This window comes from Sebastes umbrosus, chromosome 5 (genome assembly GCF_015220745.1).
Source record: "Sebastes umbrosus isolate fSebUmb1 chromosome 5, fSebUmb1.pri, whole genome shotgun sequence".
Lineage (NCBI taxonomy): Eukaryota > Metazoa > Chordata > Actinopteri > Perciformes > Sebastidae > Sebastes > Sebastes umbrosus.
Genome location: NC_051273.1, coordinates 29671314 through 29684466, shown reverse-complemented (window position 1 = coordinate 29684466; position 13153 = coordinate 29671314). Strand labels below are relative to the sequence as shown.

Sequence of the window (13153 nt, the reverse complement as noted above, 5' to 3'; positions counted from 1 at the left end):
CCATGTAATCAATTTATATCTATACAATATATAATATAATGTATATTTTCTAGTAAGTTTATTATGAGTATATTACATGTATAATGAGTTGTAATTGTTTTATTCATCTTAAGTGTATAAACCAATCCTTTGGTCAATAATTGTATTGTATTGTAGTGTAATATAATATAATAATGGTAGGAGGGGTAATATTAGTGTTCTGTGTCACTTCTTAAAAGTGGCATTGGTTCAACCAGTGAAGATCTGAACCACTTCATGAACCAGTGACGTGGTATGGCCGGGCAGTGAGGCTTCGGACGTCATCAATGACGTCATTAGTCTAAAACGATACAAGCCTCGATACGCGCATCGCGGAAAACTTCCTGGATTACTCGACACACGCTCCGAAGCCTCGGCACAGCACGTAACATCACTAAGTGAAGGTGTCAATAAATAAATAATTAATAAGGTCTATGATTCTAAATTAGAAAAGTTATGATCAGTCAGGAATAGACGTGGTTTTAAATATTAATAACTATTACAGACTGGGCTAACACACTAGAAGTCTGATTCTCCTTTACAATAATTCACCAGCTACATGTTTACAATCAGGCAGGCAAACTCATTAAAATACATAATAATTAAGATCAGCGTATATGATGGAATAGTGTCATTAGAATGTATCACAGGTCACCAAAATTGGGCTTTTATAAAAAGAAATTCTCCGAGGGGGGGATGCCCCCGGACCCCCCTAGCTGGCTACTGTTTCCCCCTAGCTGGCTACTCTTTCCCCTGGCTGGCTACTCCATATCCTTGTGGATGGCCCTGATTGGGGCCTCAACAAAATAAAAGCCAGGGTACAGAGAGATCAAGAAAATGAAAGGATCCGAGAGGCAATGAACACATTTTTGGAGAAGCAGCAGGTATGACAGGCGAAGCTGAACGTACAAAGATGAGGAGCTATAGGCAGACTAGCAAATAAAACCCACTAGCAGGCTCAGTTTTAAAGTTGGAGTAAAGATACTGGTATCATATGAAACTGGACGACCTGGAGTCAGGTTGGATGAGGGGCCCAATTTGGAAAATCTGTCCCCCTGTCCATAATTCCTAATGGCTGACCTGATTCATGTTGCATCAAATTATCTATAACATTATCAGAGAGTTTTATATTTCACTACTCCAAAGCTTACAGACATTCAAATTACATATAGTGTAGTTCTTATATAAACTTAAAATACAGTACTATGGAAAAAACAATCAACACAACAGGAATATAATAAACACAGTGATTACATGTAAGTTATAAAAAAATCAACACTGATCAAAATCTATTTTAATAAATCATGTGATACTGAACTATGGTAATAACATTTGAACATGTCCACAGTAGATGTTGTTTAAAGGACTAGAGTTATTGAATGATTCAGCCTGTTTAGTACAAATTGAGTGTACTACTGCTGACAGTTTTTCAGATCAAATGTGTAGATTTTTAAAAGTTGCTTTTGTCTTCCATTAAATGTACTTAAGTCTAAAACTTGCAGACACTTGTTGAAACCTGCCTTTAAAGGATACAGCTCAATCAATCTGTGTGTGCAGATTTTTTTAGGTAATGCAATACCTACATTTATTTCTGGATTTAGAACCAGTGATGTTCAAAACACTATGGCTCTTGCAGGTTTTCCAGAAACTCCTCTATTTCTCTACACATTGGGTTCCAGCCTTTGGCTTTAATCTTCTTCAGAGTTGTGATGCTGTCCCCACGAAAGAAGGATTGTTGCGGTATCGCTGCCGCCTTCATGTGATATCGTATTGAACTTTGGGGCTCCCGTCGATCATAGTATAAATATTTTGCATAGTGGTTGTAAAGGAGCTGCTTCTCTGGAGGTTCCAGATCCCTTTCTAGCAGTTCCTGATACATCTGCTCAGCTTTAGCCTGGCGTTTTGCATATATATTTGCGAGAGCTATTTCCTTCATTAGTGAAGAATGAGGGTAAAGAGAAATCACCTCCTCATGGAGACTGATTGCTCTGTCTATCATGCTTTGCTTTGGGGGACTGTCCCTGTAAAAAATTATCTTCCATTTGTAACAGAGTGCAGCACATCTCTTCAGATAACGCTCATCTGGATGGTTTTCCAGAGCCTCCTCTGCCAATTTAATGGCCTCATCAACAGAAATATAATGACTGTAAACCATCATTAATGCTTTCATACCATTGTAGCTGCTGACGGGATTTCTCAAAACCTTTCTGGCTAACTCTCGTGCTTCATCTTCAATTCTCTCTCCTTTCTTAGCACATTGCTCAAGGTAGTAAGCAGCGAGGTACAAGTTCTCTGGATCCTGTTCCTTGGCGATTCTCACTTTCTCCAACATGTCAGCCTCCAGCCCCGTGTTGCTGTGTTTAAAAGCTCTCGCTAACACTAAGATATGGCTGGTGTTCCACTCCACCATGTCCGGCTGCATCTTGATGGCTCTCTGGAAGTAATCTGCAGCCAGATTTCTGTCACTGCTGAACTTCATCAGGGTCCAGGCTTTTTCAGCGTAGATCTCTGGATGGAGCTCGTCCTGGGATGGAGATGGGTATTTATTCATCAGGGCGTCGATCTTTGTCAGGTAAGCCTGACTCTCTGCTTGGTCTCCCAGGTGGTGGTGGTTCAGCCAAGCCAGGTTCCCGTAGTTCACCACTAACCAGGGACCCTCATCTGCACTTCTCATCTGGCGGAAGGCCTCTGCAGCCTTGTTGAACAAACTCTGGGCGTCTTCAGTCAACCCCAGCTTGTATTGAATGAACCCCTGCAGGTTGTAAATGTGTCCCAGCCAGCTGTTTCCCTCCTCTGTGCCGATGTCCTCCAGCTGGTACCTGAGATGGAAAAGTTTGTTCCTGTTGGGGTCCAGATCCCAGGTGAAGTGGCACTGCAGGGCCTCCAGTTTGGACTCCAGTGTTGTTTGACTCTGAGCAGCACTGATGGAGAGTAAAAATAACAAATATTAAAACACATCACCAGTAGGTTAAAGTAACATGCTCTTAAAGTGGCAGTAGGCAGTATATTTTTGGGGCCTGTTTGAATTCAAGGTGAGATGATTACAGAGCTCCGTCAGAGCCTGAAGGAAGAAGAAGGACCGTTAACACTAAGGTTGCATCCCAAAGCTCTTATTTGTGCACCGAGGATTAAGGAGCGAGGATCGAGGATCGAGGAGGCTTGCCGGAGGAGCGATGAGCGAGGATACACTAGTGTATCCTTCACGGGGTGCATGCCAAAGCTCTTAATTGCATCCCCGTTTCCCTCACTTGCGTCTTTTCCTTGCGTCTTAGTCCCTCCCACCAGGGAAGCATGGAGAGATGCATGAGGTGCTTCTCATTTCATCATTTTTCGCCTCCTCGTCTCCTCGCTCCTCGATCCTCAGGCTGTGTCCCGGAAATCGATCTCAGTCCTCCATGTTGAAGGACGTCCCAATTCATAAAATGCGCATCGAGGAGCGACAATCGAGGAGCGAGGAGGCTTGCTGGAGGAGCCATGAGCGAGGATACACCAGTGTATCCTCCAGTGTCTCCTCCACGGAAGTTTTTGACCGACCGACACGCCCCCTTACTGGATATCAGTTATTGATTGGACACTGCTGCTGATCGGTTTGATCTGATACATCAGCGTCTCTGAGTTTTATACCAGAGTGAAGACAGATCACAGATTAAAGGTTTTATAGTTTAGTTGTGTTGTGATTCACTGTCTAGTTATAATCTGTGTTAATTGTAGGTGTGAACAACAAACGGAGCATGTTGATGGTGAAGTGTTCCAGCAGCAGAAGGACCTGCAGGATCTCTGCTTCACACACCGCCACTGAAGGAGTTAGACACTGAGAGGGGTTTATAAAACCTGACAACGAACAGACTTAAAATAACTTTTTATTCAATCATTAGAAAGAGTTTTCTTTTGATGATCTGTTATTTCACTCATTAACTTTTATTAAGTATCCAGTTAAAGTCAGAGAGAGAAGGGGAGTCTGTCTTTTATACCCTTTACATCATTTATCCTCATTTCCATTCAGTCACATGTGAGGCTGATAATTCCTGAGTGTCGGGTTTGATAATAGTTATATCATTTCAGTTTTCCCTCAAACATTCAACCTAATACATAACTTCTACTATCAGAATATCAATAAATACAGACGCTAATAATGAATAAATAATATAAAGATATTGATCCAGTAGAGATGGTTCCTGGTCCTCTAAGCAGGACTCAGTCCACAGTAGAAATACAGACTGCAGCTGTTATTCATGTGGAGGTGTTTGTTAAACAGGTAACAGGCTACAGAGAGGAAACACTGCTGCTCTGATAACTCTGTTTCTTTATTAGTATTAGATCAGTTCAGACATAAACAGCTGTTAAAGTCGACTGACAGCTGATCCAGATGTGATCAGCTGCTGTTGTCATCAGAAACGAACGTTGCTTCACGTGACGCTTCAGAGGAAACGACGTCTCATGTCTCTAAAAACATATTTCCTTGTTTCCTCTGTCCTCGAGTCATTTCCTCGCCTCCTCCGCTCGCATCTCCTGTGGGCGGGACTAAGACGTGAGGAGAGGAGTCGAGGAGAGGAGTCAAGCCGTATAAAACAACAAATGGGAAAGACCCAAGGAAACCATGCGAGGAGAGAGGAAACGAGGAAAGCCGTTTTAAGAGCAATGGAACGTCGTTTCCTCTGAAGCGTCACGTGAAGCCACGTCTGTTTCTGACGACAGCAGCAGTTGATCACAGCTGGATCAGCTGTCAGTCAGCTTTAACAGCTGTTTATGTCTGAACTGAACTAATACTAATAGAGACAAGTGCTCTTTATATTATTTATTCATTATTAGCATCTGTAGTTATTGATATTCTGATTGTGAGTTCATTATTTAATAACTCAGAATATGATTATGGTGTCTTTTGAACACTGGACATTATTTATTAGGCTAAAGGGAAAATGTAAATGATGTAACTCATTTCAAACCCGACGTTCAGGAATGATCAGCCTCATGTGACTGAATGGAAATGAGGATAAATTATGTAAAAGGTGTTTGTTGCTGACAGACAGACTCTCCTTCTCTCACTGACTTTAATAGTATCATTAATAAAAGTTAAGGGGGGAAATAACAGATCATGAAAAGAAAAATGTTTATAATAAATGAAGAAAGTTATTTTAAATCAGTTTGTCAGGTATTATAAACCTCTCTCAGTGTCTAACTCCTTCACTGACGGTGTGTGAAGCAGAGATACTGCAGGTCCTTCTGCTGCTGTTCAGAGCTGTTTTCACTCCGGTATAAAACTCCAGTGATGTTGAGAGGTAAAGTTATCCGATCAGTCCGGTCGGCAGCAGCGTCCAATCAGTAACTGATATCCAGTAAGGGGGCGTGTCGGTCGGTAAAAGACTTCGGTGGAAGATACACTGGTGTATCCTCGCTCCTCGCTCCTCCGGCCAGCCTCCTCGATCCTTGATCCTCGCTCCTCGATGCACAAATAAGAGCTTTGGGACGGGGTCTTTCCCATTTGTGCTTTTATACGGCTTGACTCCTCTCCTCAACTCCTCTTCTCGCGTCTTAGTCCCGCCCACGGGAGATGCGAGCGGAGGAGGCGAGGAAAAGACTCGAGGACAGAGGAAACGAGGAAATATGTTTTTAGAGACATGAGACGTCGTTTCCTCTGAAGCGTCACGTGAAGCGACGTTTGTTTCGGATGACAGCAGCATCTGATCACAGCTGGATCAGCTGTCAGTCGGCTTTAACAGTTGTTTATGTCTGAACTGAACTAATACTAATAAAGAAACAGAGTTATCAGAGCAGCAGTGTTTCCTCTCTGTAGCCTGTTACCTGTTTAACAAACACCTGCACATGAATAACAGCTGCAGTCTGTATTTCTACTGTGGACTGAGTCCTGCTTAGAGGACCAGGAACCATCTCTACTGGCACAATATCTTTATATTATTTATTCATTATTAGCGTCTGTATTTATTGATATTCTGATAGTAGAAGTTATGTATTAGGCTGAATGTTTCAGTGAAAAGTGAAATGATGTAACTCATATCAAACCCGACATTCAGGAATTATCAGCCTCATGTGACTGAATGGAAATGAGGAAAAATGATGTAAAAGGTATAAAAGACAAACCCTCCTTCTCTCTCTGACTTTAACTGGATGCTTAATAAAAGTGAATGAGTGAAATAACAGATCATCAAAAGAAAACTCTTTCTAATGATTGAAGTAAGTTGATTGAGGTCGGTCCGTTGTCAGCTATTATCAACCTCTCTCAGTGTCTGACTCCTTCAGTGACGGTGTGTGAAGCAGAGATCCTGCAGGTCCTTCTGTTGCTGGAACACTTCACCATCAACATGCTCCGTTTGTTGTTCACACCTACAATTAACACAGATTATAACTAGACGGTGAATCAGAGGACAACTAAACTATAAAACGTTTAAACAGGGGTTCTGTCTTCACTCTGGTACGAAACTCAGAGACGCTGATGTATCAGAACAAACCGATCGGCAGCAGCGTCCAATCAATAACTGATATCCAGTAAGGGGGCGTGTCGGTCGGTGATAAACTTCCGTGGAGGAGACACTGGAGGATACACTGGTGTATCCTCGCTCATAGCTCCTCCAGCAAGCCTCCTCGGTCCTCGATCCTCGCTCCTCGATGCGCATTTTATGAATTGGGACGTCCTTCAAGATGGAGGACTGAGATCGATTTCCGGGTCACAGCCGGAGGATCGAGGAGCGAGGAGACGAGGAGGCGAAAAATGACGAATTGAGAAGCACCTACGGTCTTCAAGATGGCGCACCGGAACAACTTCCGGTTCAAGCGAGGATCGAGGAGCAAGGAAACGAAAATTAAGAGCTTTGGGATGCACCCCCGGAAGTCTTTTACCGACCGACACGCCCCTTTATTGGATATCAGTTATTGATTGGACGCTGCTGCCGACCGGACTGATCTGATAACTTTACCTCTTAACGTCACTGGAGTTTTATACCGGAGTGAAAACAGATCACAGATTAAACGTTTTATAGTTTAGTTGTCTTCTGATTCATCATCTAGTTATAATCTGTGTTAACTGTAGCTCTGAACAGCAGCAGAAGGACCTGCAGTATCTCTCCTTCACACACCGTCAGTGAAGCAGCCTGTCACTGAGAGAGGTTTATAATACCTGATGAACTGATTCAAAATAACTTTCTTCATTTATTATAAACATTTTTCTTTTCATGATCTGTTATTTCCCCCCTTAACTTTTATTAATGATACTATTAAAGTCAGAGAGAGAAGGAGAGTCTGTCTGTCAGCAACAAACACCTTTTACATCATTTATCCTCATTTCCATTCAGTCACATGAGGCTGATAATTCCTGAACGTCGGGTTTGATATGAGTTACATCATTTACATTTTCCCTTTAGTAGTGATTGCGAGCTGAAGCCTCATGAAGCTTTGAAGCTTTCCAGCAAATAGGTTCGGAAAAGGGTTCATTTCTCGAGGCTTCATGTGCACACGAAACCACCTGGTGGTCAAAGAGTGTAAAATAGGCAGATATGATCTTAACCATGTGATAAGATAAGATGAGATAAGATAAGATATTCCTTTATTAATCCCGCAGGGGGAAATGTGCAGTGTACAGCAGCAAAGGGGATAGTGCAGAAAACAAGATGCATCAGCTAACACAGTAAAAAAGAGCTAAACAAAGTGTAACAAAATATGAACCATTTAAATAGAAGGAAGTATAAAAATAGGAGCAGTATATACAGTACTGACAATAAACAGACTATGATATTGCACAGTGAGAATGAATGAATGAATGAATGAATAAATGAAAGAAATACCACCTAAAAATATCAGGTTATTGTCAGTTTTTGGTGTGTAAGTGTAAGTGGTCTACTGGGAGCAGTGCTGGTTGTGGTCTACTGGAACCACAGATCTGTGATATACTGTATTTTGCGCCAGTAAAGGCTGTTGGGAATGATTATAAGTAATGAAAGAAATATATATTACCATGTAATCCATTTATATCTATATAATATATAATATAATGTATATTTTCTAGTAAGTATATTATGAGTATATAACATACATGTATAATAAATTGTAATTGTTTGATTCATCTTAAGTGTATAAACCAATCCTTTGGTCAATAATTGTATTGTATTGTAGTGTGATATAATATAATAATGGTAGGAGGGGTAATATTAGTGTTCTGTTTCACTTCTGGAAAGTGGCATTGATTCAACCAGTGAAGATCTGAACCACTTCCTGAACCAGTGACGCGGCCGGGCAGCGAGGCTTCGGACGTCATCAAAGACGTCATTTGTCTGAGTGAGTTATGAGTGATTGTTCTACATTTATAGCAGGAACGTTGGGCAGCAGTTGACACAGCTTTTACAACAGACCAAGGTTGGTTCATACACATTATGCATTGTTTTCACAGCTTGTGTAATGACAACATGTCACAGAAAGTGCTACTGTATTAGTTGTGCAATAAGGGATGTCACAATACCAGAAATGTAGTAGTTAATACCAAAAACAAAAGTAAATTACATGTCCTTCAACATACACTCCTTTATTACCTTTTGCATACTGGTTTTTGTTACACCGTGTCCTAACTGGATGCGAGCACCCGACTATCGCGTGGCATCAGACGCTCTCTGTCCATACTGAATGCGTTAAATATGCACTTCTGTTCTACGTCATGTAAACAAACCACTTGCACATCAACTGTGAACTCCATGTCAGACTGGAGACGTAACCGGACGTCACCACTTCTAAGATGGGTTAGTAGTACTTGCTATCTACATTTGTAGCCAACTTTTTAAACAGAAAACACAGATTACACAAGATTGCATTTGCACACATGTTCAAATGTAATCTTGTAAAATGTCGTTTTTGGTGAGACACTTGAATAAATCTAGTTGTTTAAAGGAGAGCAATATAAAATAGATAATAGAGAGAGAAATATGACCTGTTTAACTTTTCTAAGCAGCTTATAATATAGAAATAAAACTAATGCCAAGAATTATTTTTAATCAAAGCAAATATTTATTCATTTCCTAATCATTTGAATTGTGTATTTTTATGCAAATAACCACTATAGATGACAATAACAAAGGAAAAGGAAAACATTTAGAATATCTGATGGTGTACACTGACTTTGGGACGGTTGACATTATTTTTCTGGATGGTTCCGGGGCGGTGGTGAAAAAAATGCTGTCAATTATAGTTCTTAGAAAGAAAATCTGAATCGGCAGGGCATCTCTACTTTCTGATAACCATTCATTTCTTGTCATTCTAGCTATGTAACATGTTGTCATTTTACTCCCCAAAAGACTACAGAGCCAACTGCTGTTCGGACATTGGTGCTCAGAGGGCTTCCCATTGTCCTTGGTGACAACCCCACAGACTTCTACAGAGTAGGCTTTGTAAGTAACCTCATGCAGTCTTATATGTATCTAAAAGGACCAGAGTTGGGTGATTTGTGTGTTTGTGTAATCTACTCCAGCAGTCATAACCAATTCACACCTTTCCTCATGTGTGTTCCTCTCTTGTGACTAGGCTACATTGCTTAACATTACTGATGGCTATTAAATGAGAAATGTCATAATTGTGCTCTTATGTTTATATCGTTTATGAAGGACACTGATGATGATGACTCATTCCACCACATTGAGATTGGAATCCTCCAGGTTGAGCCTGAAGGTGCTGCGGTTGCATCTTCCCTGCATCTCAGTCCAGCCTCTCTGAAGGTCATCATTGAGGGAGAAGTTGTGATGGACAACATTAAAGACCTCCCTAAAGCAATGTGCCTTCTGTTTGGACTTTCATATGCACTGCATCTCAACTACCACAAGTCTATGAAGTTCACATTCCAGTTCATCCAACAGGTACCTCTCACATTGGGCCACAGTGAACTCAAATCAAGGTTATAAACCTTGAAGAACCATCAATGTAAAGAAATGCTATGTTAAGTCTACTGTGAGAAGCCTTTTTTTTTTCACGGCGTGCCATGCAGCCGCAGTCAATATATGTCAGTATATGTGAAGTGGTCTCAAAGGAGGCCACAAAAACGCACGCACCCACACATACACAAAATCCATAAGGTGCTCCCATATAAAAAACGTTTGAGCTGTGCCTTTTTGTTGTCTACCTGTATCTGTCGAAGTATAAATATTTACATTCTGGTGTGTGTCTATTGTTATGAGGATGATAGTTCTGTAGCATAATGAATATGTGAACACTATATGTACAGTATGTATGCTTGTATATAATGTTTAGGTCTTAGATGCAGAGTCAGCTCAACCTTTTATACAGTTTTAATGCCTGTCTATATGTATCCAGTCATTCACATGGATATAGCAGATAATGTTAATTGTTTTTTGTTGTCAATAAAATACTCTGGCAAATTGAAATGTATTGTTTCATTTCTTCCCTTCAATGCAATTTATTTAAAAAAAATAAAATCTCAAAACCACAATAGTACAAAAAATTTAATTAGAAGAAAAAACATTAGTTGTATTGACAAATGACTTTAAGTAGCAATGAATAACTTAAAATAATAATTTCATATAACATAAGTTTTTGAGTAAAGACTACTAATGTTAGCTTAGTTATGTCTACTCGTGCAAATAAGGTTCTAAGTTGATTCAACTCAACCTATTTAGTTTGACATTATGTCAAAACTTAACTGGTTTAGTGCAACCGGTTTCCACGCAAATTTCTAGTAAAGTCAACTTATTCCGGTTAAGAGTGGGATAGCAGACCTCAGATCAGATCTTAGTGCTTGTTTTCCTCCGGTCTGTAAAATCTTGCAGATGCCGTTAGGAGCACCGGAGGACACAGAGGCACATGATTTTGTTCAGGTTACCTGTCTCATGCACTACTGTCACAATATAGTCACGTTTTATAAAAATAACTTTTTTTAATCATATTTGCTCTAATCTCTCCTACTTCAGCTTTAATGTACGTGTGCTATGTTTGGATAACCATTGTTCATCTCTTGTGGAGGAAGGGAGGAACATAGAAATGGAGTTAGGAGCATTGAATGGACAGGAAGGAAATAAGGAGGGAATGATTTCCTTTTCTATTTGTTAGTGGCCTTCTGGAGCTGGAACACGAAATAATTTCACTACACGTTGTACTGTGTATGGTTGTATACAGTATGGAAAATTAGTGGATGGAAAGGAAAGAAATGGGTAAGGAAATGAGGGAAGGAATGGATAAGAGAAGAAGTAACAGAGAGGACAAGAAGGAACAAAGGATGAAAGAAAACACAGGGGAAAGAGGTATGCAATGAATAAATAAATAAAGGAAGAAACAGAGTGAGGCAGGAGGAGAAAAAGAAGGAGGGGAAGAAGAAAATACAGAAGGGAATAAGGCAAGAAATAAGAAAAAGATGGCTGAAAGAGGTAAGGAAGGAGGAGGCAAGTAAGGAAGGTAGGAAGAAAATGATAAAAAAAAGTATGAGAAACAGAGGAAAGCAAGGAAGACAGGAAGAATGAAATGGTTTAAAGATAATAGGATAATAATAACGACAACATTTAGCATTTCTCCACCAGAATTATAATACTGGAGGTGGGATGAAACTTTCAGAAAACAATTGATTTATAATAATTGTTAAGAATAAGAAAGAAAATACAATTTTTAAAATTCATGTGGCCCTAGCTGAAAGGGAAGAATGAAGAAAGGAAAAGAACAAGAAACAAGAGAGAAAAGTAAGAAGCCTACATTATTTACTCCAACAATGATATGAAATGCAGGAGCAGCTTTCCTCACCTCATCATTCAGCTGTTTCCTCGACTCAGTAGTTCTGTAAATATTGGGCTGGTTTTTGCTCTTGATGCTGGATTTGGGTTCGCTGGTATAAAGTCAGTGATGTCCAACTTCTGCTTTGTCGTAAATGATGTGATGTTGTTGAGGACGCAGCTTTAAATGCTCTCACTGAAGTCGAAGCAGACTGTAGAGGAGGGGCATTTGCGTGTAAAGCCTATTGTTTAGTCTTAATGGCCTTGACTTTCTTTTCCCAGGAATGGAAACTTACAGCCACATCTGAATAAACTAAAACATGACTCATCAAATTTTGTGATTATAATTTCTTTTAAGTTGATTTAAAGTTAGAAAGTTGTATTTCTTCTTGAGGAATATGATGCCACACTGAGTGAAACATTCAAACCCAAGATGCCTTATTCTTTATGGCTGCAACATCTTATCAAATGTTAAGGTGACATGTGCATTATTTTATATTTATATGCATTTATATATTTAGTAGTCTATATGTGGACACACTGAGCAGCGGGTATGAAGAGCCATCAGTTACCTGGACACACCTGCATTATGACTCTGCTGTTACCTACTGGTGTAACCAGGTTACTGTTGGGTTACCACTTCACACTGACAGGGAAACACTTTGACACAAAGGCTCGTATTTGATCATTTGTCACCTGTTCACATGTCCCTTTGGAGTTATACAACTGCATGTGGGCGATGTTCATCCATGTTGACTTACAAGTTGAAAGTTGTATTTTGATTAACGTCCATCAGCGCCCTGTGTAGTACAGTACTACAAGATAGTGAAGCCTACATGAATTTCTTGTATAATAACCACCAAAACAAAACAACTTAAAGATTTCTTAGTGTACATAATGTATATTTATTAGTATTAATAGGCTATTGTGTACAACTGAGGCACAGCTTGACATACTTTATACATACAATCAGTTGTATCTGGCAATAATATTCAGGTTACATCAAATTATCAATAATATTATCAGAGTTTTATATTTCACTACTCCAAAGCTTACAGACATTCAAATTACATATAGTGTAGTTCTTATATAAACTTAAAATACAGTGCTATGGAAAAAAAAACAATCAACACAACAGGAATATAATAAACACAGTGATTACATGTAAGTTATGAAAATCAACACTGATCAAAATCTATTTTAATAAATCATGTGATACTGAACTATGGTAATAACATTTGAACATGTCCACAGTGGATGTTATTTAAAGGACTAGTGTTATTGTATGATTCAGCCTGTTTAGTACAGATTGAGTGTACTACTGCTGACAGTTTTTCAGAGCAAATGTGTAGATTTTTAGATAGTTTTTTAAAAAAAAGCTTTTGTCTTACATTAAATGTACTTAAGTCTAAAACTTGCAGACACTTGTTGAA

At 39.5% G+C, this 13153-nt stretch overlaps 3 protein-coding genes across 5 annotated transcripts in view; all 3 read right to left on the bottom strand.

Moving 5' to 3' along the window:
• LOC119488347 (interferon-induced protein with tetratricopeptide repeats 1-like) overlaps positions 1–13153 on the bottom strand; it is a 168353-nt gene that overhangs the window by 129107 nt on the left and 26093 nt on the right. Inside the window, exon 3 of one of the 3 annotated variants that reach the window (XR_005206939.1) lies at positions 1564–1609. The exons of the other annotated variants lie outside the window; for them this stretch is intronic. The gene's annotated coding sequence lies outside the window, so the exon portion shown is untranslated. The remainder of the gene's footprint in view (positions 1–1563; positions 1610–13153) is intronic. 3 annotated transcript variants of the gene reach the window in all.
• LOC119488352 (interferon-induced protein with tetratricopeptide repeats 1-like) overlaps positions 1–13153 on the bottom strand; it is a 202786-nt gene that overhangs the window by 167464 nt on the left and 22169 nt on the right. The window lies entirely within an intron of this gene.
• On the bottom strand, positions 1616–11925 carry LOC119488358 (interferon-induced protein with tetratricopeptide repeats 1-like). The gene is made up of 2 exons (XM_037769932.1): positions 11752–11925; positions 1616–2939 (listed from the first exon to the last, which is right to left on the bottom strand). Exons 1-2 carry the CDS (start codon positions 11757–11759, stop codon positions 1640–1642), a joined length of 1308 nt encoding a protein of 435 aa, XP_037625860.1. The 5' UTR covers positions 11760–11925; the 3' UTR covers positions 1616–1639.